General features: G+C 43.0%; 2 protein-coding genes across 7 annotated transcripts in view; one reads left to right on the top strand and one right to left on the bottom strand.

Annotated features, from left to right (window-relative positions):
• The window catches only part of MYH11 (myosin heavy chain 11), a 54,949-nt gene extending 48,245 nt beyond the window's left edge, over positions 1–6,704 (top strand). For 2 of the 3 annotated variants that reach the window (XM_040079324.1, XM_040079323.1), the window contains 5 exons: positions 124–247; positions 406–614; positions 1,184–1,292; positions 1,885–2,057; positions 6,015–6,704. In XM_040079324.1, the coding sequence (XP_039935258.1) occupies positions 124–247; positions 406–614; positions 1,184–1,292; positions 1,885–2,057; positions 6,015–6,153 (754 nt within the window). In that variant the 3' untranslated portion in view covers positions 6,154–6,704. Of the gene's footprint in view, positions 1–123; positions 248–405; positions 615–1,183; positions 1,293–1,884; positions 2,058–3,164; positions 3,197–6,014 lie in introns of all 3 variants that reach the window. The other variant, XM_040079325.2, reaches the window with a different exon arrangement.
• The window catches only part of NDE1 (nudE neurodevelopment protein 1), a 52,449-nt gene extending 30,332 nt beyond the window's left edge, over positions 1–22,117 (bottom strand). The window contains exons 1-9 of one of the 4 annotated variants that reach the window (XR_009208339.1): positions 21,841–22,091; positions 17,624–17,751; positions 16,940–17,093; positions 13,671–13,819; positions 13,198–13,334; positions 11,992–12,168; positions 11,485–11,576; positions 10,347–10,483; positions 9,071–9,258 (exon numbers count right to left, since the gene is read on the bottom strand). Coding sequence is in view for 3 of the 4 variants with exons in the window: in XM_040079521.2 (XP_039935455.1) it covers positions 9,165–9,258; positions 10,347–10,483; positions 11,485–11,576; positions 11,992–12,168; positions 13,198–13,334; positions 13,671–13,819; positions 16,940–17,093; positions 17,624–17,709 (1,026 nt within the window). In the remaining variant the exon portion in view is untranslated. Of the gene's footprint in view, positions 1–7,894; positions 9,259–10,346; positions 10,484–11,484; positions 11,577–11,991; positions 12,169–13,197; positions 13,335–13,670; positions 13,820–16,939; positions 17,094–17,623; positions 17,752–19,971; positions 20,052–21,840 lie in introns of those variants that run through there. The other 3 variants (XM_040079521.2, XM_040079520.2, XM_040079523.2) reach the window with 3 other exon arrangements.
• Between the last annotated feature and the right edge of the window lie 3,003 nt (positions 22,118–25,120).

The following is a 25,120-nucleotide window of genomic DNA, read 5'->3' as shown; positions in this document are numbered from 1 at the left end:
GCACACATACGACTACTTTCATTAAAATATCTCGTTCTCTTTCTGAATTACTGGCAGTTCATAATACAATCATATCATATGGTCAGAGCCGTAACTACTCACTTTTTAAATTTAAATTTCCAGGACAAGCCTTCAGGATGAGAAACGGCGCCTGGAGGCAAGAATTGCCCAGCTGGAGGAAGAGCTGGAAGAGGAGCAAAGCAACATCGAGGCCATGGGTGACCGCATGAGGAAAGCAGTACAGCAGGTACAGCTACTTTCTGTTCCTATTCCAGCAGAAGCTACTTGTGGTTCTGAGTATCTGGGGGATTGCCATCCCAAACTGCCACCTGCCATTTCTCTGAAAGCGTGCACCACTTCTGAGAGCATGCAACACTTGTGACAGCATCCCTTCCCACCTTGCAGGCAGAGCAGCTGAACAATGAGCTGGCAACAGAGCGCTCAACTGCACAGAAGAACGAAAACGCTCGGCAGCAACTGGAGAGGCAGAACAAAGAGCTAAAGAGTAAGCTGCAGGAGATGGAGGGAGCTGTGAAGAACAAATTCAAAGCCACAATTGCTGCTCTGGAGGCCAAAATTGCTTCTCTCGAAGAGCAACTGGAACAGGAAGCCAGGTACTGGTCTCCCAAAGGGCACACCTGTCCATTTATTATTCCAGTTAAGGAGACAGAAAATAAACAAAGGCAAGCAGGATTTGTGTCACCAGGCTCTCAGTGCCACTAAACTTGGTAAAGTCTCTTTCTCACTTAATATTTCTGAGACATATGGCAAGTAACTGGAGTTGCTACAGTTTGTGATTAAGATCCAGTTTATTGCTAAAAAGCTCTATTGATACCATAGGCAAGGATCTGCTCCCCTACATTTTAGAGTAACTGCCCTATGACTCTGCCAGGTTAATTGCCATAAGACATTGTGCTACCTGTTGGATTATTCCTTGAGGAAATCACCTTGTGTTTCTGAACACATCTCCAGGAGCACCTCTAGCATACAGCAGAGACATTAATTTGATTTTGTTTTGATCAGAAAAACAAAAGTGCCTTAAGGTTTTCCTTAGAATTCACCTGTTCAATTCAGTGAGACCTTTAACACAGGGGTCCTTGGTTCCAGTTTCATGACCAACAAGCCCAAGGCAGGTGGAGAGCACAGAGCTTCCACATCCCCAAACGCTGCCCTATCATTGCAGAGAGAAGCAGGCGGCGGCCAAGACGCTGCGCCAGAAGGACAAGAAGCTGAAGGATGCACTGCTGCAGGTGGAGGACGAGAGGAAGCAAGCAGAGCAGTACAAAGATCAGGTACAGACTGTGTCACAAGGGTCTTAGTCGAGGGCACAGGAGTTTTTAGGTTTTGCCCTAAGAAAGGAAAATTCCACGTTGTGCCTCAAGCAAATGCCCTTCTAGAAAGCAGACTGCATGCTTGGATTCTATGCTGGGAGAGCCATACAGTCCATTACTAAAAGATGGGACAATATAGTTCTTCCATGCTACATCAAGTGCCAAAGCACCAATCCTTGTTAATCAGCCAGTTGCAACAGTCTGCACAGCAATATACAGGACTGTGCACAACACCCTCGGTGCTACATGAATAGAGATGCTGAACATATTTTACATTAAAATGTTGGCTTTATCTAGTGCAAATCTATCTGCAAGCCCAAAAAGCAGAGGTAGAACTATGCAGCAAAAGAAACAACGAGGTTGTGTCTGAATACAGTAGGTATCAGCACAGTGAATTCCCATAAAGCAAAGTTATTTTCAGGCTACCAGCTTCCATCTTTGATTTGGGTCATGTTTCAGTACAACTCTCAACAGAAGCATGAAATTAAAATGAGGAATGTAAAGCTCTTAGATCAGTTTTAAATTAAAGCATTACTCTGAAATTCCCCTTTAGGCTGAGAAGGGCAACACACGGCTCAAGCAGCTGAAAAGGCAGCTGGAGGAGGCTGAGGAAGAGTCCCAGCGCATCAACGCGAACCGCAGGAAGCTGCAGAGGGAGCTGGATGAAGCCACTGAGAGCAACGAAGCCCTGGGCCGCGAGGTTGCAGCACTAAAAAGCAAGCTCAGGTAGAGTACCCTTGTTTGGGCTAGCCCTTCCCACTCACTGTCTTGAAATTTAGAGCTGAACTACACAAGTGGAAAAAATCTGTCAGGTGAAGAACAGACACTGATAATGCTGCAAAGTTACTCACTCCTTGAGTTGGCCTGGCACTCAGAACTAAAGGCTGGAGTTAGGAGTGAAGTGCATTTCATAGACTGCAGCAGCCTCAGGATTTCAGCTGAGATGAACTGTGATAACATGGCACAGGCCTTACTCTTCTCTTAAACAAAATCCTTTTGGCTTAAATTGGAACAGAATTAGGCTTGGTTGCTTTTAGAAACACCCCTTATATAATGGCTGTATCTATTTGTACAGAAGCAGTCACAAAAGTGTAGAAATGCTTGTGCTTTTCACACTTTCACACATGCACAACTCACACGGAACGACTGTGAACGGTCTTGGACATCACAAGCAGTAAAAAGCAAAGCACATTAAATTATTCTTATTCCAAAATCTCTTCGGACTTCACCACTATGGGATTCAGTGTCATCAGACCAAGGAAAAGATTAAAACATCCCTTTGCATTATCTTGTTAAAACTGCATGGGAAAAAGATAAAGCTGTGATCAATCAGCTACATCCCTGAGTTCTGTACTCATTGGGTTTGAAAACATGAGCTCCCTGAAATAAAGAGGCTGACTCGAGTTATAAAGAAATTGCTCTATCTGCATCACTACACCATAAAATTTTGCCTTCTACCTAAGACCAACAGTAGGTCAGATAAAAAAAAGCACCCATTTAACTTGTGTTCTCAAAGTACTTTGCCAGAGTATTTACCAGTAACATGCTTCAGTGTTACTGGATGTAGATTCCCTCCAAAGCAAAGAGTGATGGATGTAGCAGCCTTTTCCATAAGCACCACCTTGGGTAGTTACATGCTCCTGGCTGCTTTATGAAGCAGTGGCTATGTCCAGCCCTAGCACATACAACACCATACAGCTCATTTCTGGTTTATCTAAATGTAATGTAATTGGCTGTAATGTACTTTGTTTAATTATTTAAAAGTAATTACCTACCTCTGACCATGACCATGTGCCTAGTATAACTGCCCAGGACTCTTTATCTCTGTTTCAGAGGGACACAGGAACCTTCGCATGACTAAGCAGGTACCATGCCTTCAACTTTGCAGCTAGCTTGTATTGCACAAATTTCCATTTTCTTTGGCCCTGGTTAAAATTATGTGAGGTTTCTGCAAACTGTGAAGGCTTGGATATCTTGGCATTGATCTGTTTTATCAAAAAAAAGACAAATATTACAAAAATCTAGCTACCATCAGCTGTTCATCAGTGATACATCTTTCTTACAAGTAGGTTATGTACTGACGTAGACTTACCAACGTTGCATTCTCACAAGCTCTACCAACAGAGTACCTAAGCAAGTACTCTGATTTTTTTTTTTGCATGATTTTTTTTTTGCACATCATCTTTGTGCACTGCCACGAAGAGTAAATTTTTTTCAAATAAAATACACCATTGATTAGTAAAATTGATTAAAAGGACTAATAAATATGGAGTGTCACAGCATGTCATAAGAATTTCACAGTATTTCTTGTGCCTACTGTAATGCTGACCTAAGGTAAGAGCCCATCTAATCCACCTGAGATTTGGGAAGACCTTACTTGCATGTGATTTATCACACACCACACAATCACAGACAAAAGAGAAAGTCTTGCCATTCATGACGTAGCACTCTGTGCCTGTATTGCTTACAAAGAGTTATTACTGAGGCTTTTAGAGCTATTTGACAGACATTGCTTGTTTACTGTATTAAAACAGAGCACAGACACAAACATTAAAGCTGACACTGTAACCTAGCACAGCATTATGTTGTATTTATTAGCACATTCTCTGGAGATAGGAATAATACCTGCACTGCAAAAATTAAAGAGCTATTGCCTTGTAATATTTGTATATTTTCTATTTTCCATATGCTGGATTTTGCTGTGAATACACAAATATTTAAAGATGATGTCTTGTCCTTGCATGTGCCTTTTAGTCAGCCTAGTAATTCCAGCCAGGCTGTTACTCAAGCACCACTCCAGTAGCACTTCTTCAAAGGCAGATTAAATACTAAGCAAACAGTAGTGCTGAAGGCTTGTCCCAGATACACACATTATCCTCAAGGTTCTAATACCAATGACCACATGAATATTATCAAAGACAAAATTCTTTAAGAGGAACAGATATCAACAGAAGGTTTCTATCCACAGGGCCAACACCAGTTTAAAGAACTGGTAAATTTATGCATACTGAACAGTTTACTAAGTAGTTATTGGATGATAAGGAGTTCACCCTGTAGCCAAAACTGTAGTGCACAGTTTGGTGCACTCATTCCCTCCAGTCCCACATTCCCTTACAGCACCTCAGTGAATTACTGCAGCACAAAGGACTTGTGAGTAACCGAGTCCAGACAGCACAAGTCCAAGAGGGTGGAGAGCTCTTCCTTTATTAACAAGAATTAACTAATTTATGAACCTAACTAGAACTTATTTGCTAAATAATAATAATAACAGATCTCTGCTGCTGTAAAATGAGACCCTGCTGTTAGACCCTGCCAAGCACACACCAGGACCCGGTGTTCCATACATGCCATCAGCACCAGAACAACCACGGCTAATTATCAGCAGATCTTACATGAAGCTTAGCTAGCTAATTGCCTTCACACTGAAGTTTAAGGCCAGAATTATGGAAAACAGACTACATGTCCCATTTCCATCTTGGAAATGCAGATTTGTGCCTCTGAACTAAGTTAGTCCAGCCAATGTTCCTACCCTCTTCCCTCATATGGAAGACTGAACTTTGGACTTAAATAGGTGCTTCAGAAAGGGCACTGGCTTAGTCTTTTGCAAGGACAAGACAAGCCTTTAAATATTTATGCATGATTGCTGTACCCAAAAGTGCAGTCTTGGATCTATTTAACACCAAATTAGTATTTTTGGCACAATACCAGTGATCATTAATTTATTTTATTGCTTATTTCTGTAGTCTCAAGCCTTTACAAAGGTTTGCTTAATGAGGGGCAAGTGAGAGGCCGTGTCAAAAACTGACATGCTTTGTAGCACATTAGCAGTGGAGGCCATGGGACAAACCCATCATCTGTCTCACTTGCTCACACCTCCCCAAAAATTAACCTCGAGGACCAAAGTGTCCCTGCCTTGCAACGTGCCTATGAAATATATGGGGATGGGAGGGAGATGGGAGAGAAAGAGGGGACAAAGTGGGAAAAGTGTTTTCTGTAGGACACTTGCACTGCTAAGCATCAGTCCCCAGGTTCCAACAGTCCCAAAGCAATGACTGTTTCCTGCCTCTGTTGGGAAGGAGATTGGAGTTACTTAGAACCTGGGTGTCACCCCTGTGACAGCACCTGTGGTGCTCTGACCTGTGCAGCCTGTGCAGAGAGCAACTGCGGGCTCAGAAATGTCTGCTGGCATCCACAGCACTGCCCCAGGCCCAGGGCTCACAGCCCTTCAGGAACTGGTGGCGTTTTTGTACAGAAATTCTGCACAAATTGCTCTCTTTGCTGGTTCCTCCAGAGGGGCAGGGGGGACACTCCTGTGCTGTGGTGTGTGAGCAGTCCCTTTTCCCACTCCTTTCAAGTACCTCCAGTTGCAGTTCCCATAGGGGAAAACAAATGAGGGGAAGAGTGGGGGTGATTTGGGGCTGATGAGACTGTTTAGAGGAGGACAAGGACACAAGCACAACAACAGGAAACCCATCTCATTTCCAAGCAATTGGGAGTCTTAGCCTGTTCACAAATTACAAGTTACAAAATAGGAAGTGGAATTAGAGGCCCACAGCTCTTGGCTTTTCTGCATTTAGAACCATCAGCCCCACAGGTCCTGTTACAAAACTCTATTTATTTGTAAGGATTCCAAATGACCTAACACCTGATTTTTTTTTTTCTATTTTTCCCCTCTTACTGCAGGAGGGGAAATGAGCCAGCATCTTTTGCCCCACCCCGTAGATCTGGAGGCAGAAGAGTAATTGAGAATGCAATAGATGGAGGTGATGACGAAATGGATGCAAGAGATGGAGATTTCAATGGAACAAAAGCCAGTGAATAAACACGCTTTAAAAATTGCACTGCAGCAAGGGAAGGGAGGGAGGATGATATTTAGCACTGTTTAAGTCTACTCTTAGTGTCAAGGTCACATACACCCACTCCTCTGACAGATAAAAGCACAGCTGCCTTGTCTCCAATGTATAGATTGATGCTACAAGTACTCCAAAACTTTTCTTACCATGAAGCATATTCGAGAAGGTGGGAATTTTTAACAGAGTCATTCACTTTGAAAATCTTGCAGAAAGTGAGTTCTAGTAGCTCAAATGATTTAAATCCCAGTAAACTAGTCTACAGAGGATTTGTGAGATTGTTGCAGGGAAAAAAAAAGGCATTGGTCAGTTAATATTTTCTTAAACTTTCATTTTGTTTTGAGTATTCAATTAATATAGGGTTTTCTCCTGGTTACTACAACCCTGATGCACAATTCACAAGGTGGAAGTGCCTTTTTAATCACTTACTGAAAAATATCATTTGTTCAAATTAAGTCAACTGTTACAGTTTTATATGCACCATGGATGTGCTTACACACTAATAAAAGGCTATAAAAATGACTCCACTATTCTTGTGTACAGGTGTCACTTGAAGGGAAGGGGGGGATGCAGCAGAGCTTCTCTAAAACTGAAATATTTCTTACCAAAGTTCATCTGTAATCATTAGAACAAAACCTTGATTTTCTTCAAAATCTTGCTTTTAAAGAAATACAAAACAGTCTGTACACTGATCTGGAAGTAAAACAGCATAACCACATGGAACAGGTTTGATTCCCTCAGGGAAACACAGCACTCAGGTGCCCTGGGATGCACCCAAGGGCTGACAGACAGGAGCTGCAGAGACTTGCAGCACTCTGGTGCAGGAGCTGGAAAGCAGTGGGGGCCCTACCTGTCTGTCTGCGAGCAATGAACCCACCTTTGACATCTGTTAAGTGCAGAAATATTTCCAAGCAAAGCCTCTAGAGCAGGCTGAAACCATTAGAAACAGCAGCCCACACTGAATGCAGGGATCCAAGCCAAGCTACTCTGCACTAACGGAGCAGCATGCAGTTACTTTTTATTTTTGGAGCACTCCAGCAAGACCACAACCTACTCTTGGGAGCTACCAGGACCTACCACGAACCCATGCAGCTCAAGCACTGTGAGACAGCAGCTGCTCCGTGGTCACACCGGGGCAGTAGGGAGCCATGCACAGCAAAGCAGGATGTAAAAATCACTCTAAATCCAGTGCAGAAAGCTTACTTGATGCCTTTGATTGAACAGCAAGTGAACCATAAGCAATGTGACTACAGGGAGAGCAAATCATGCACAAACATCCACCTTGACAGCTAAAGCAATCATCTTCTAAATCTAAGCATTGTTTCACAAGTGCAGAGATCACAAACTGGGGATTCAGAGTAGGCACCATTCAGGCTGCAGAACCAGAGCCGAGAATTCTCTCTGCTCATGACAGACTAAAGGAAGAATCCATTTAGAGCAATTAAGATGACAAGCTGAGCACAGGAGGGGTTAGGAGTTACGGGGTAAGGCTTGATCATTTCTTGATCAGGCACAGAGCCCAGCTCTGTAAAGATTCCCAAGAGTTGGTTGTTAACACAGTTGGTGAGCCTGCATGTGTGGGAGCAAGGAGACAAGAAAGGCAGACTTCATATTAAATGGTCTCAAGCACCAATGCTTGGAGCAGAACTAGCAAACTGAACATGTATAAACTACAGTAATAACTTGCGAAAAAACTCAAAATGCATCAACAACTCACATTCAAAGTAAGTTTTATTCTCCTCCCCAGTTAAACCAACTTCATAGGTGGTCTGAGAAATGGAAATCATCTGTGGTTTACATATTCTAGAGAAATAGATGCTTCAGTGACTGTTTACAGAGCACCTCCTAAAAAAAAAAAAAAAATACCCACCCAAAAAATATCAAACCCATTTTTGTATTCTTTTGTCAAGCTCTCCCTGTCCCCTGCCACAAAAAAAAAAAAACAGCAAAAAAAAAATTGTTTCGTCATTATCAGTTTTGCAACTACAGTCTTCCATAAAATACATTAACACTGGGAATGAACCTACTCCATTTAAAAAACAAAGGCAGTAATATTCCACAGAGGGAAAAATTATTTAAAAATAATTCTCTACTCACACACACTTCTCTAGCATAACAGGCTTTTCAACTTAAAAAAGCATTTCTAAATGAGTAACAGCTGATATATTCATAGAGAAAAATAAAGCAATAAAAAAATCACTAACACCCAAGGCACCTTAGTGAAGGGAGGTTTATAAAGCAGTAAAACCCACCTATCAAGATGTTAGAACTAGAAACTTGATCAGGTTTGGCCTCCAGGCTTTATGAGCCACTGTGGGGTTTAAAAAAAAAAAAAAAAATTACGTCTACATGCTCCTAGCTCTGGGATCTCCTGAGCACTCTCAGCACTAGACATGTCTCACCTTTAACCATGACCTGTTCTGAATGGGAAATCATTGCTTACAGAAACATCTTGCCACTACAGAGGCAGGTTTTTGTGCAGCAACATTCTGGTCAGCAAACATCCCACAAGGAGCTGAGCAGCTTCCCTGTAGAAATACACCTTTCTCCACATAAAAACACTCCTTTAGTTTGGGTGATTGCAGCACACAACACCCACAGGCAGGAAACAGAACTCCAGCCAGAACTGGTGGTGTATTAACACCAAAAGCCAAAGCCCGAGGAGCTGCACAGTGAATACTGCTGTGTTGTAGGCAGAAGGACAATGGCTTTGGTCAAAAGAAGCAACCTTTAAGGAGCTATTTATAGCAGCTGATGCAGGAAGCAATTCCCAGTCCTGCACTGCCACAGTCAGCATTGTTTTGTCACACTCTGTCACCCACAGAACTTGCCCAGAGGCCACATTGGAAGTCACTGCCAATTGTGACTTCTTGTTCAATTCTCACCTACCCTGACACTGCTGTCTGCTTGCTCATTGATATTCTCTTTAAAACTAAAGTTTGAAATACACATTTCTTCTTGTTCCCAAAGCCAGCCAGGCTTTTCAGAGCAGCATCTTGACAACACTCTGTGAGGGATGGCCCACGGGTCCTGGAACGTGTGAAGGCCGCGTTCCAAACTCCAGGCGCTTCACCAACCTGCAAATGCAAAACTGAAGTCAGGGCATTTCTCCCTCAGTATAACCATGCTCAGAGTAACTGCACACTTCCAGAACAAACCACTCAGCTGAGATGAGAAAGCAGCACTCAGAGCACTGCATGAACCCATTCCTCAACTGGGCAGAGTTTCACTGTAATACAGGGCTCCATTTCCCTTTGAGCAATGAACATTATCTTTTACAGGCGTTGGAATTTCAGTTTAGCAGTGCAGCAGTAGATATATAATCAGCTGTATGAAGATGTAAATGTATTGCTCCTGAGGCTTTCTTGCAGGAGCATTCATGAGGTTTCTCCCTAGGCTAGGAGAGCAAGTACAATGTGGAACATTTCTTCTAAACACCACCACTGCGCATTGGGTACCAAGACAAATCAGCACAAGGGTCTGGCTAAATAATCAAGTCTGAAACAATGTCAACTTACACAGAGCCTAAAGAATGTGCAGTACAGGACTGGCAGACTTTAAGCAGACACTGAATGGCAATTTGCAATAATCTTCCTGATTTTTCTTCATTTGATTAAAAAAAGACAACCAGTTCAAACATTCACAGAAACGTTTATGCTGAGTAGGGTAAATTGCTGTCAGCTGCTACTTTAAAACACATCTTAATAACTGTAAAGCATTCTCAGTGGACCCACTATTCACCTTTTATTCCAGTTCTCCCATAAGTGATAATTTAAACTATGGTAAGGAAAGTCTCCCTACACACCATAACATTCCTGAGACATCACTGGTACAAGAACATAAAGCATAAAACAAACTGAATCAATAAGCAAGAACTGTTGTACTTTGTCCCATTTAAACACTGATTTATAACAAAACACATCTTGTACTTGCTTCAGATTTAGGTATTCAAAACTTGATTTCAGCTAGTCTTCAAATTTCAGCAGCTAGTGACTCCAAATTTTAAACTAACCTGAAACATTCAAATCATAATCCTGAATAACTGAATTTCACATACCTTGAAAACAAACCTGTCTTTACCAAAAACACTTATATACCAAATACCAGTCCCTAAGTTCAGACACCAACCGCTGCCACTAAGACACCAGCAGAGCCCAGCACTCACCCTGTATCACACAGAGGCTGATGAGCACTCAGGCGTGTTTCAAGGACATCTCTGTTCATGTACATGGACACTGAAGGTCTGTTTGGAGACTGGTCATACACAAAGTTCCGGCAGGATGCAAGCTTGGACTCCAAAGCCTGAAGTAAACAGATGAGGCGAGTGTCAGATTGACCATTCTCTTTCAGAAGATGGCGTTGTGGCACACCAAAATGGCACTGGAGTGGGTTTGGGGTATTTTTCTTTCTTTAAGAGTGAGTGGTCCAGTAAAGGAACTTGCTAGATCCCAGTGCCACATGAGTTCTGACTTTCTGAAGAGATGAAGACAGTCATCTCTCTAAAGATGAATCTCTTCCTCTAGTGAGCTGACGCTCTTCACTGGCAGGAATACAAAATCTTCACTTTCCTCAGAGATTTTTACATCTTTCTTACAGGTATTAATGTTTAGATTACTAAACCTTCATATGAGCTATCAGCTTCCCTAGACATGTATTAGGTGGTACACCAGACGGAATGAGCCACAGATAATCTTATTCTCCATCACATGCTCCCATTCTAGATCACTCTACCTCTACTGAGCTGCTTTTTGGCTGTATCAGTTCTGCAGCGCAGCCCATCGAAGTCTCATACAAATGTTTGTAACAAGACAGCACCAAGGCATAAGGAATGAAACACAAGTAATGGGATAACATTCCCAGCATCAGCACTACCTTAAATACCAAACTACAGCTTAGCAGGGCATCAGGTCTTGCTCAAAAGAGCACTGGACTCTTAAGGCAAATTTCACCAGAAGCCTTTTGGACAGCAGGTACCAGCCTGATAATTTCAATGCCTTTCATGGGAACCGTCCCTTCTCAATTTACTCATGCTGACTTATTTTTTCTGCACATGCACTTCCAGAAATTCGTACAGGGAGATATTATCCCCATCTGGATTAGAACTTGGAAAAACAAGCATGGTCCATTTTTACTTGGGGGCTGGTCAGAAACATTTGAAGCCCAGACCAATCCCAAGGCCACACTTAGCCAGCCTGGGGGCAAGAGACTCTTTTCAGTCTCCCCCGAACAGCACAAGTAGTGCTGGCTGCCGTTTCCAAGAGCTCCAGCTTTCCAAAAGCATTGCCTGGCAGGTAATCACTCACCCCCACTTTTCGCAGCAAGTCTCCCACAATATTAAGTGCAGATATTCTTGCAGCTGGTGTGAGAGGGGTTGCACCATAACTGTCCTCAAGACCTGCAGGGCAGGTTAAAGAAGGATATGTTACTCGTAGAAAGAAAAAAAAAGTTAAATTGACCCTTCTGTCTTAGAGAAGATGATTCAAGGAGCACAATTACAGAGGTTTTTAAAACCTTTCCCCTAAATTAGACCAACATCTTTGGGACAGTTGTGAGCTAATAGAAAAGTCCCAACAGCTCATCTTATCTCTCATCATTACCAGACAGTTCAAGTCAATTGGAAATGAACAGACTATGAATAAACTCCAAAAAAATCCCAGTCTATGAATACAGAGACCATGGTGATTTGATTTACGTGACACTACACTACACACTCCATTCTGTGGCTAAAGGAGGAATGAAAAGAAGGGAGTAAACTATAGCAAAAACAAGAGCATCAAATGGTATTTGTGAGCCAGTTCCCTGCCAGTCACCTCTCCTAAATGTCCCAGGAGTGGGGATGCTGATGGGTGTCCGGCGCAGTGCGGGTGTCGAGGGCACGGATAAGGAGGCCTGAACTGCAGTGTCTGTTCTTTCTGCTTCCAGGGGAGCTCTCATTGGTGTTTTGGGTTTCTCCTGTTTCTGCTGCACTGCAAGCTCTTGTCGTAGATCTATGAAGGAAGCAACACAAAGCAAGTGCTGGAGTATACAGCCACCAAGATAAAAACAGGAAGTAATCTTTGGCTTGAAAGGTTTTTCTCCTCACGGAGGCAAGGTAAAGTCACCAATTCATGTAAAAGATTACTCCAGGCATATCTTCAAAATCCAGATAACTAAAGGTCTTTCTAAGATTGTGGCTCAAGATGTTTTAGTAGTGTTAGTTGCTACAATCTGGCTTTCATTTTCAAACACTTTCACGAAGCTCCCCTTCAGACAGGGAATTAACTCCTTTCCAAATGTCACAGGCTGGTAAGCAAAGGCCCATCAGTCCCAGGCTTGGCAACCTGGCACACCTTGGCTACATTCCGGCCCCCCGCCAGGTTGAGATCCTACCTGTTGTACCCTTTTCTATCCTGGTTTCCACATGAAGGAAACTTGAGCTGAGGCCAGGTGGAAGCCACGTCATTATCTAGCCAAGGGATAGAGCACTTCTGTCCCCCAGCCTGGCTGTAGCTTATGGATACCACTCAAGGGCACAGAATCCAGCATCTGAAAACAGACGTTTAACCAGCTCCAGGGTCCCTCTCTTCTCACCCAGACTTGCTGACAGATAGCAAAAAGCCAGTGCATTCCAAGGCAACCAGAAGTCAGTCACAGCCCTCCTGTTTTATTTCCTCACTAGTGCTTCACTGACTCCACTTTCCACAGGGCAGGAAACAATGAGGTTAATGTGTATTAAAGCTGACCTTCATGGGAAGCCACACCAGCACATGCCCTAGCTGGACTGGCTCAACTCCCTGAAGTCCTGATTAAGAGAAGGCTGGAACAGACTTTTGTTTCTGAGAGTGGTCTGGAACAATGTCAGGAGTTCTAGGAGTGGGAACAGAACATTCTTAAGTATCCTTCCTTGTTTCTACATTTCAGATAGCAGGTTTTAAAGAAGCAAAGTTAAAAGCCCAGCTCTAAGACACATGGAGAGGACTGAACAGCTACAAGGCAGCAGGAGAGAAAGGAAAATATACAAATAACTCCAGTCTAACCTCTAGCTTCATCTTTCAGGCGCTGTACAGACTCCAGAAGGTTTTCCTTCTCATCCAGCTCACTCTCCAGAAAAGCATTTCTTTCAATAGCCTGGTTTAAACGCTGCTCAAAGTCCTCCAGGGACATTATAGTGGCTCTGAAAAAAGAGTGCATTAGGTGTCACTACCAGATCCTTCCAGGACATGGAGGACTCCCTCTCTCACAATGAAATGGACACTGCTGCATTTTTGCTTGGTTTGCTTTGGTTTTTCTGGGGTTTTCTTTTTTACCTTGTAAGATATGAAAGAATGCAGTCAGGGGAGTGGAAGAGGTTAAAAAAATTATCACAATGCCCATCTGCAATGAATCTCTTCAACAGAATCATCAGACAAGTGAAAGCTCAGGATGGCAATGCTAACAAGTAGCGTTAGTGACACCATGCTTGCAGGACAGAATAGAGGTGAGAAAAAAAAACCCACAAAAAGCAGAATACCTTTTTGCTCTTTCCAAATCATCATTTTCTTGCTCGAGCTCCCGAATGTATTTCTGAAGCTGCTCTTTAATAGCTCTTGTCTGTGTCAAGTCATCTTCCAGTGCAGAAATTTGCCTGTATCCTTCTGAATGCTGCATTTCAATCTTCTCCTACTCAAAGGCAAATCAAACAGCACATCAGGTACTTAGCAACACATGCTCTCTTTTTGCAGCATTGTCTGAGCCCCTTGAAAGGCAGAGACAAATGCTCTGAAGTTTTTTGAGAAACGTCATTTTACGTATGATAAAATGCCAACAAATTCAATTGCTCACATACTTCCAGGCTGCCAGCAGACAAGAGCTCTTTCTGTCACTCCTTATCAAACAAAAGTGCTGGGGAACAGTTCCCAACACTCACAGCACAGGGCCATTCCTTGCCTCTCCCAGACAGCCTGACTCAGCACAGTTTCTTAGCAATATACAAAGCAGAATGCAAGAGAAGCCACTTATTTTGAACCCTAATATGAAGTCAGGCAGTATTCAGCAGCCAAAGTAACAAGACTATAAAAAAAAAATCCAAGTGTGACCCTGTTACATGGTGCTGTGGAACCAGCAAGATTCTGCACTGCCCATGTGGTTTTATTAGCCCAAAGCAAGTTCAGAATTCTAGATGACAGAACATTTCAGGTACAGGTACACTTTGGGTGGAAACTAAAACCAAAACTCTGTCCCCCTCTACACCACGTACACAAGGGAATATTTAAGGCATAGGCAAGGAGGAAAATTTAGCTTCCACACCAGATCTCTCTCTCTCTCCTGCACTGCCACTAAATGTGGAGGTAGTTTCAAAGTATATGACCTTGGAAAGCTTTCCCATGGGACAGGGAAGGCTCCACAGCACACTATTACAATGCTTTATACTCAACCACCTTGCTACCAGACCACTTCAACATGCCAGAGGTTTTCTGGAAACTCCAAGATTGCTGTGTAAGCAACATTCCTGAAGTGCTCTCCAGACAGAATTCAAGTAAAAAACACTTGAAGTCACTGGAAACAAATCCATGCACTGGAATTTGAAAACCATGGCAAGTAGTCTTGTGTGAATGATAATGTGAAGACAGCTATTTTAGCCTATGAAATGCATGGACAAGGTGGAGGAAAAGAGATATCCATCCTGAACTATGAAATCCTTATTTGACTGCAGTGTGGTGACACTGTGGTAATTCCAAATCTCTGAAACACTGTTAAGAGCCTCTAAGCTCCAAGATGCAGATTACTTTCAATTAGTTTCTCAGGACTCTCTAAACTAACCCTCCAAAGCAGTATTCCCATCAGTTTTTGGGTAGTGTGAGCTCTGATTTTTGAGGGGGAGCAGGCACACACACTGGGCTGGTCAGCTCAGAGCCACAAGCTGTGTGGGCTGGCAAAGTTCACTGGTGTTGACCTAGATGCAGATCCCAACCCCTGATGGGCTCAGTTAACACTGCTGCTCAATAGCTTCATGAGATTAATGCTTTGCTCTTGAATTGATTCAGATAAAAGACCAGAACTGCAAGGTCTGAGTCTTTGTTTTTAGCCAATTGTAATAAACTATCAGCTGATCTGGCCCTCAATGGCCCTCTGTTCCTTCACTGCAGGCTGTTACTGCAGTTTTCAGGCTGCATGAATAGCCAATTGTTGAATTGGTTTATTTCAAGCAGAATATATTTTAAGAAAGTTATCTACTGTGAAGAATAATTTCAGATTTTCTAAAATATGGCTACCCTCCACATTTTGAGGCTCTGTATTGCTTCCTACTATTTTCACTCTTCACTGTTTAGCCTGGTTCACTGGTCATTCGTCTCATCCCAGCTACTTGCTCTACAGAAAGAAAATAATCTACACACTCCTCAATTAAATGAGCTATGGGTTTTATTTTTAAAACTTTTGTCTTCTCCCCAAACCCATCTGTTTCCATGGGTTTATGTGGCTGTCTGGAACAGCAGACCAATACTCCACACAACATGTACATCTAATACTTCTAATGTGCTACAACAAACAACAAGGATTAAAGCAACATAAATACAATGAAACAAGTCTTGGAGGTCTTGCTTATCAAAAAGCAGGGAGTGGAAGAAATGGCAAAGCTGTTGCTAGAAGGACAGACATCTGCCTGGAACAGAAGAGTTCTTCCTTAAGACAGTAATTTGGACAACAGTTTAAACAAAAGGCATTGCAAACCTGGATTCATCCAGTGATTAATCACTTATACAAATACCTTCACTCTCATTAGCTCATTATTGCATCCAATTGAACAGAAGAAGAGTAATTACGTTAATCTCTGCTTCCACAGAGATTGAGCTAGCCCTACAAAACACAATGTAGGATTTCTTGGGTGACTGTAACTCATCTGTAAACAAAAGGCCTAAATTAAAATTTTAAAGAGTCACACCAATTTCAGTGACAATTTTTTCCAAACTTAAGAGAACTTACCAGAATTTCCTGAACCTGTTAGCCACCTTTGAGAGGCTGAAATGAGGTACTCATCACTCTTCATGCTCTAGACAGCTTCACTGTTTCCTAAGCTATTGTGTTAAGAAGCCCCACCTCAGAAAGTTCATATCCTTTATGTTATATACTTCTGGAAGTTAATGCCTTTCTGCTGGTTCTTAGTTTCAGAGGATGCTAACCAAAAGCAAAGAGGAAAATTCATTTTTCCCTAAAGACAGATAGATTCAATAACCAAACCAGGACTGAAACTGTTTCATGTCTCTCAATTCTATGCGTTACCCACCAGCTGCTCCTTCGCAGCTTATCTGAAATGCCAGATAATAAATGCACAACTATGTAAAAAGGGTTTAAAACTGAGTTTCCTTACGTAATGCAAAAACACAGCTGCAGTGTTTGCACTTTGTTCTGCAATATTATCTCTGACTACATGATGCAGACAGCAAGAAAGCTATGAACAAAAGCACTAAATAGATGGAAGAAGGAACAGAACAGCAGCTCTCTTGTGTTCACACTTAGTCTCCACTCCACAATTTTGTGGACAATTTTCTCCCATCTGAAATCCATCCTGACACACAGCCACAACCTGTGAACAAGGCTCCAGGAACACTACCAAGGAACACAGAATCCTCAGAGCAGACAACAGGTTGGCATTTCCTTACTTTTCAAGACTTTCCTTTCTGCAATCTTACGGTTAATTTTTCTGTACTGCTGAGGTGACACCACAGGGCAGAGTCTGCAAACATCTGCCCCCTCCACCCCTGCCCTGAGGATGGGCACACAACGTGCACCACCAGCTCCCACCTTCACCGACTCCAGCTCCATCCGCAGGCGGTTGTTTTCTGACAGCAGGTCTCTGTTCCTGGACTCTGTTTGTTGCAGCTGAGTCTCCAGTTCAGCTTCGTACTCTCGGCTCCCCTCTTGGAATTCACGCAATTCCTCCTGTGTACTCTCAGCGCTAGAGAGAAATTCCAGGAACAGAACTCATCATAATGAACAACGAAAAAAAAACATCTCTTGTACACTCAGGGTAAAAACAACACCGGTCCCAAACACAGAAAGCTATATGCCCTTCTCCAACATATGTATTCAACAGGAAAAGAGAAACATATGCAAATGTCTCCCTGCCATGCACAGGAAGTTACCCCAGAGCAAACTGGTAAATAAATGAAGTCCAAATAAACAGAAAAACTCCAGAGTCTGTCTTCACCTTGTAGATGAGAATATGTGGCATCTCTTTAGTCTGTCAATTGTTCACTGCCATTGCACATTTATTTCATTATTAAATTCTATTATTTATTTGGAAATATAAACAAAGCCATTATTGATTAGCAACAAAAATGAGGAACAGAGAGAAATATGAAAGGAAATGTTTTATATTCTTGAACAATTCTATTGAAATAATCCTCCAGCAAGCAGCACTGTCTCTTTGCATGAAGTGTTATGCACCTTATCCAACCACCTGGAGGAATGAAGCCACTGCCTTACCACTTCTTGTATTTCATAGCCAACTCCTTCCAGTATCTGGTTTCCTCTTCCACTGAGCTGAAGTGACGTCCTTCTGAGTCTTCCATAATGAGTCCTCAAAGTCTAAAACTCCTGTTTCATTTTCCTCCCTGAAAAATTAAAGGGTCGAGCATAAGACCTAAGGCAGTGGGCAGCTTCATCCTCCTTGCTGCAGAGCAGAGCGGCCCTCCTCCCACACAGTCACTGCTCGCCTGCAGCAAACTAAACACCAGCCTCGATAGGACTCTGTCAGACAGACCAGAAACGTGAAAGAATTCCTGCTAAGTCACTTTGCCCAGTTCTCCCAAAGCTGCTGCAGGCTTACACCACATTCCCAGCAGCGAGCACCTTCGGCACCTCAGACTACACAAAAGCCCAAACCTGAGCTGCAGCTGTGCCAGTGCACAGAGAAGACAAGGGAAAGAAGACATCTCAGGCACAACTTCAGCCTCAAACACACTGCAATTCAACAACCCTAAAAACACCTATCGTGAAATTAAAGAGAAACTTCAAAGAGACAGAGATTAAGTACTCAAGATACTGATTTCCTGAGTTAACATTTAAAGATTTAAAGGAACATGTAAGCTTTTTATGGAAAAAACTGCTGGACACACGAAAAATTTCTTCCTAGGTCAACACAGACAAAGCTACCCAACTTTAAACCTGAAATATCTAAATCCATGCATGGCTACAATATAACCGGATACCTCAGAGAGCCATGGGAGAAGGGAGGTAAAAGCATCCCCAGAGGTTTCAACAGGATATCACTGGCTGGGTTAGGTATGCAGTAAAGATTGCAGCAATCCGGACAATCCAGCTGTCCCTGTACCAGCACAAACCCGGTCACAGGACACAGTCCCAAATGGGAATGACACATAAAGAACCACAGGAGAATCAAGAATCTTAAGCTGGTCACTCCCACTTGAGGACTTAAGTATCTAAACACCACAATTAAATAAAATAGATGCCCTGTGATGTGCATGACACTCTGTTGAATGGGTCAGCAGCAAATATCATTTCATATGAGTTAGTCTTGACAATGGAGAAACATCAAACCCAGTGTTCTGCATAATCTGCCCATGTTCAGCCCTGGGTGATGCAAAGATTCCACTCAGACATTATCAATTTAACGAAACTGATACCAAATAAGAAACCAAATAAGATCAAGAATAGCAAATAGAGGGGGAATTGAACAATTCATGACAGTGGCAGTTGTCAGAAAACCACATCACCAAAATCTAACGACTGAAGAAATACAGTTCTACCAAGTTTCAACTCCAGTTCTGCTGAGCAAAACATTTCCTAGAGGTAATTCTGATGGAACAAAGGGATGGCTGAAGCCTTCAAAGATCACTGTCTTCTACTCTTATTTATGACACTCATAAAATGCTAGAGTAGACCCCCCTGAGCACGTCTTAGCTAAAGAAAATTTACATACACTGCACATCTATTGAACTCTAACCTGTGTCAAGACTTTCCCCTCCAAAAAATCAGCTGGAATAAATAGGAGAGAGTAACACCCACCTATTTAGTAACTCTACTGAGACAAACCCAAGTAGTTCTTACCTCTGCAAAAGTTTTGTATGGAGAAAAGTACTCAAAGTAGTCTGGCAATCTAAAGCCCAATTCTTACATACCCAAGCCATGCCACAAAGCCCAATTCCTCTTCGCAGCCCAAGCAATTATCAGATTATTGAGCAAGGAATAAGCAGCGTCACAGCCGAGTGGGGCTGGGCCTGCATAACTCCGTGCACAACTCTGAACCAGCTACACACTCACAGAAACTACACTTACTTAAAAAGACGAGTTGGCAGGTGAGGAGAAAAGTTACTAAATCTTAGTTTTTATAATTGAGTTTGACACAAAACATTCATTAGACAAAGCTACATGTGTTCCTTCAAACAAATAAAAGCCCTGTAAAATGCATTGACATATTTCCAGCATAAGGTCTCAAGGCTGAAGAATGCACTGGGAGTGCAAAAGAGGAAAAGGAGTGTGAGTACGAAGCAATCTTCCAGATAGTACTCTTGCCCATTAAAAAGAAAATCATGACCAAGCATAATTAACATTCTTGACCTAGGATAGTTTATGTCACATCTACTCTGTTATTTTTAAGTGAACTGAAAGTGCCTTTGATGTTAATAAGCATGTCCTTCTTCTCCTCAAGGCACTGTATACACACACACCGATTCTTGCAGCAGACTTGAGAAGAAAAAAATCCAAAAAGAATTTTTTTCTGACACAAGCATTATAATAAATCCAATATCTGTGTTTGGACAGTCAACAAAAATAATTTGGGAAAGATAAAAATGAACTGCAAGACATCTTACTCTGAAAAGCTTTCAAACAACCCTCTGGAACCAAAAGACAGCTTCCATCAGCTTCAACATCTTGAATATGCTCAGAGCCAGCTCCTGTGTTTTCATATTGCACTCTGGAAGAACTAAAAGACTGTAGTAATTGGCATTTTTTGAGATTGTAATGCGCACAGAGAAGAACTTTCCTTAACTGATCCATACAATCCATAAGGCTTTCAGGGAACCCTGTGAACGCTCACAGCAGCACAAAGGTGCTGCACCCTTCAGTGCCAGGTGTGTCTTTGTGAATATGAGATTATGGGCCCACTCAGTAGGTCATCCATTAAGAGCTCGCTCTACTTCATGGTTACCATTACTAAATAGTATTTATAATTTAAAATAAATTGTTCAACTTCAAATACATGAAAGGACAGTGGACCTGTACTTATTCCAGTCATGTGGCTACTATCCAGTGCCACAGGCACATTTTTTTTTGCTGCAGCATTCAAGGAAGACCTATTAGTTTCCTTCCCAGCAATATATCTTAGCTCAGCTAAGCTGGGATTTTCAAACTAACCAAAGATGAAAAATATAAACTTAAACCAGAAAGAAAAATTCCAAGTTTGAGGCAAAGTATTAAAGCTTTTTGAAACTTTTTTTTCTGAAATTTGTCTAAGAAGACTGCAAGTAAAAACCACGTAAGTCTTGTTAAACCGCCTTTAGAAAGGGTAGGGCTACGACTGGTTTTCCTCAGCTGCCTTCTTCCCTTGATTTTTAACAATTTAGAGACAACATGCAAAATGCCTGAAGAGAAATTAATCAGGAACTCCTCACTGTCTGGACTCACTACAAGCAGCGAGAGCAGAGCAGGGGTAAAGAAAGTTTTACAAATGCTTTTTTCAAACACTGGAAAAGGTGCAAAAAAACGAGGAGAGAAAGTCAGAGTGTGTAACGGGAACACACTGGCTGCACCTTGCTTGTTTTCACACACATGAAGCCAGAAGAGACATCTGGCCAGGCTTTCTGAGGGCAGGCAGCAACAAACGCTGGCCACGGGCATTACAAACCTCCACATCATGCAGGAAGTGGAAGCGATCATGGGTGGGGACTGGAATTTTGCAATGAGAAAAACACGGCAGCATTAATGTTGCGGAAAACAATTTCATATCAGTGAGAGCAGAATTGCAAAACTCCTGAGGGAAAAACAACTATCAAGAAAAGCAACATACAAAATTATTGAAAGAACTTCCACCTGGGAATCAGTCTGAATTCACCCAAACTCATGAGGGCCCCAGCCTAGATTGTTTCAGTCCTAGAACAAAGGACTCAAAAAACAACCCTGATACTGAACTTTTTTCTTCACAAAAGAACATTTAGTTCTGTGAACAATGTTGGCCTACCCTTGTAGCAATGCTTAATGGTCCAAGTCAAAGAAATTCATATTGTAATAAAAAAGTAAAACAGAACCACGAATACTACCGAATTATCCATGACAGGGATGATGAAGCTCCTATTAGACATTTTTTTTCTAAACGTAAACCAAAACAAACCACCTCTTTGCTCCCGAAAAGTATCTTTCCCATCCCATGAAAATCAGATTTGCTTAAAATATTCCCCTTGAAAGGGTCTTCCTGGAACACATGGGCCTGTATTCTTTTGTTTAAGCCATACAAAAGAAAATCACCACAGAAGAGAAAGAAAAGGGAGAGGTCACGGGAGCACCAGGATCACTACAGAATCCCACAGCCAGCATTGAAAAGAGTTATCAGCGTCTCCGGAGTTTCTCTACCAAAAGGCTGAGTTCAGCAAAACCCTCCTCAGTAACCAGTCCAGCTCCGAGACTTTCAACTTCCCAGGGAATTCTAAGGAAACTCCAAACTTCTGCCCGCTGAAACGCCTGACCTTGATGGTTCCAGCTGCAAGCCAAAAGGTCAGCGAGGCAGCGCTCCGGACCCCATTCCCATGCGGAGCACGAAGCCGGGCGGGGGCTAAACCAGCGGGCACGGCTCCCACGCTCCGCTCCCCGCCTCACCAGCGCCCGCACGAGCAACTCCAGAAGCAGGAGGAGGTTCAGGTCCGCGCGGGGCCGCAGGCGGGCAGGATCCCGTGTGCCGGGTCCCCGGTCCCGTGTCCCCCGGTCCCGCCGTGCCGGGCTCTCGCCGGGCTCTCGCCGGGCTCTCAGCGCCGCTCCCGCCGCTCCCGCACCGCCGCTCCCGGCCCGGCCGGCGCCGCCGCCCCATTGGCTGCCGGTCACGCGCCGCGGAGCGCTCCGCCAATCAGCGCCGCCGGAACGCGCTTCGGAAACTTTGGTGACTTTCAAAAGGCGCCGGGGGGCGGCGGCCGCGGCTGCTCCCGGTCCTGATCCCATTCCTGATTCCATTCCTATTCCCGTTCGCATTCTTGTTCCCGGCCCTCGTCAGCCTCGCTAACGCCCCCCACCCACCATCCATGTTCAATGACCGACAGTCACACGCACAAAGCTCCGCATCTTCTGAGGTGTTAAGCGTGTAAACCAGCACGTGCCGTATTTTAAAGGCGTGATTGACCTTAAAATGATCTAAAAGAGGAAATTCTTTACTTTTTTTTTTCTCAATTCAAAAGACCTCTGCTGCAAAAGCAAGCAGCGAGACAGCGCCCGTATCTATTTTTAACGCCAGACCAGCATCTTCAGACCGAAGTGCCCTGTTCCCAACCAAGGGCAGGTTTCTGTGTCGCAGTCTATGAAACATTAGACGCTTCCACTCATCTCCATCCCAGCATGATGTCATCATGCCAGAAAACAAGCGGCTGGCATGCGCAGGGGGCTGGAGCTCCCGCAGACAATGGGGCAGAGCTCACTGCAGCCCGTGAATTCCTCGCCGTGCCCTCGCAGGCACGATCCATAGGAAGGGACCCGAGCCATGCAGAGGCTTTCTCAAGCGCCCCAGGTGTGTTCCTACCAACCGCGCACACAAACACTCGCTCATTAGTGGTGCCTGGCATTAGTTCCCGGAGCCAAAACAACAACACAAATTATCACACGTGTGTCACTGCGGCCCGCGCAGGCAGGGCCATGTGTCACCCAGTGTCACCTCACAGCCCAAACTGCTGCTGATGGGCACCCACGTGCAGGAGCCCGGCCCCAGTTTCATTTACCCCTGCTGGAACGCCAGGCCTGGAGCACAGTCTGGTTCTGAAAGGACTTGTCTAAACTGGAAATATGCCTCTCCCAAAGGCTTTGTAAGGCTGGGACTGTAACTAAGAGGATAGATGCTTCTCTATAAACGTTGCACTAGAGGGAAAATTTAACTGAAAAGAGTGAGCGAAACTATTCTACTTTCTGGTCAGGCATTCAGCAAAATAACTATATTTTCAGGTCAGATGTTCAACAGAAGTAAATTGAAACAAACTATCTCACAACAATGAAGAGAAAACTAAATAAGGTATTTTAAAAATTGGGTTAATAGTGTTTGCAGTTCTGTCATTACTCAAGAATGTTTTTATTATCAGATAAGTTGCAAAAAATAAACCACATACTATTGTCGTATGTTCCCAGTAATTAAAACAAATTATACATCATTCACAAGTTTGGGACAAAGGACATTTTACTTCAACACTTCAAGCAAATTTTTGAGGATAGTATGACTACACAGCTTATGTCAAAAGTATACCTGAGTATTATTAATATTTCTCATCTTGAAATACTTGTAAAACACAGAAGAATTTATGAGATTTCAGAGGAAGCTGAGAGCCTGTCATCCAACTCTGAAACAGTGAAACAGAACCCTAACAAATGCCAGGGGCTCAGAGGCACTACCAGAGGCACTAATGTACACAAGCAATAAATATCCTTTAAAAAAAGTTACTGTAATCACTATGACTGCCTTGTTTGCAAGAAGAATGAGAACATTTGTCTATTTCAAAATTAGCAGAGGAGGAGAAATTATTTTATGCCTTTATTTTTAGTTTGCTGATCAGTAATTAATAATTGGCAGATCATTGTGGTGCTAGCATTCATGTGCTGGTTATTTTAATGATACTTCCATGAAAACTAAGTGGACAAAAATTTATCCACTGTAAGTTCTGGTAAGGTTGTAAGACCTTATCTTCTGGCAATAAGCTTCTGCTGGGAAAAAAATATTTGCTTTGCTTAGAGAATTAAATAACTCATCACACCACCCTCTCTGTGGGTGGAACAGGAACTGCTCACCAATTGTCATTACAAACTACTGAACTGCTTTTTTATTTGTTTCAAATGGAATACTGACACCCATAAAATTGACAAACGTGTTAGAATATCATATGGAGATATTGCTATCACTGAAGAGCAAGTATTTAACATCAATAAAACCTTTTTTTCTATCTCTTTTTATATAATTCTCTGCAGCCTGTATATGCAGAATCAGATTTGCACATGCTTAAGCAAGAAACAGATTTTCACTACTTTAAAAATCTTCTGATATCTTGAACTGACACATTTTTGATGAAACTGTCAAAAGCTCATTAACAGCATGGGTTTACTGAGCAGAGCAGAACACAGCAGCTCTCTCAGCCTTGGCACACAGCAGTGACACCCCTGGTGACCCTGGCAAGCCTGGCTGTGGCTCTGAGCTTTGTCACCAGGGCTTCTCCTTGCTGCTGGCTGCAGGCTCTTAGGCACAGGTGCAAGTAAATTCCAGCTTAGCCTAATAGCACAATTATGATCAAAAGATACAGAGGCATCAAAAAGCAGATCTCCACCCTGTGCTGTCACTAACCTCCCTCCTTGAGGGGCTCAGCCATCAGCCGAGGAGCAAGGCCAGCCTGGATGATGTGGACTGGCTGCATGACTTTGACCCAGCCTTCCGAGGGGAGCTGTTAAACTGTGAGACAGAGCCATGTCTGCAGAAAGACAAGAAGAGGAAAATCAGAAACAGAGGGAGGGTTGTTGAGACAAGGACTATTAGCAGCACAAGGATTCAAGAGGAAAAATACCAGTGTGGAAAGTTATACAGTCCTAAAGTGAGCAAACCCCAGTTACCTCTAGTGAGTGGCCAGTGTCAAAACCAGTGCCCCATGAGTAGATGCCCACAGCTTTCCTGATGCTTCTTTGGCCAGCAGACTTCAGGTGTTTTATCAAGGGGTGGGGATACACTAATGCCTAATCCAGTGGGTCCTTAGAAGGTTTGTTTGTTTGTTTGGTTTGGTTGTTTGGTTTGGGTTT

Source organism: Hirundo rustica, chromosome 15, assembly GCF_015227805.2.
Source record: "Hirundo rustica isolate bHirRus1 chromosome 15, bHirRus1.pri.v3, whole genome shotgun sequence".
NCBI classification, from domain to species: Eukaryota; Metazoa; Chordata; class Aves; order Passeriformes; family Hirundinidae; genus Hirundo; species Hirundo rustica.
The sequence above is the reverse complement of the archived record's forward strand: the minus strand, read 5'-3'. Positions and strand labels throughout refer to the sequence as shown.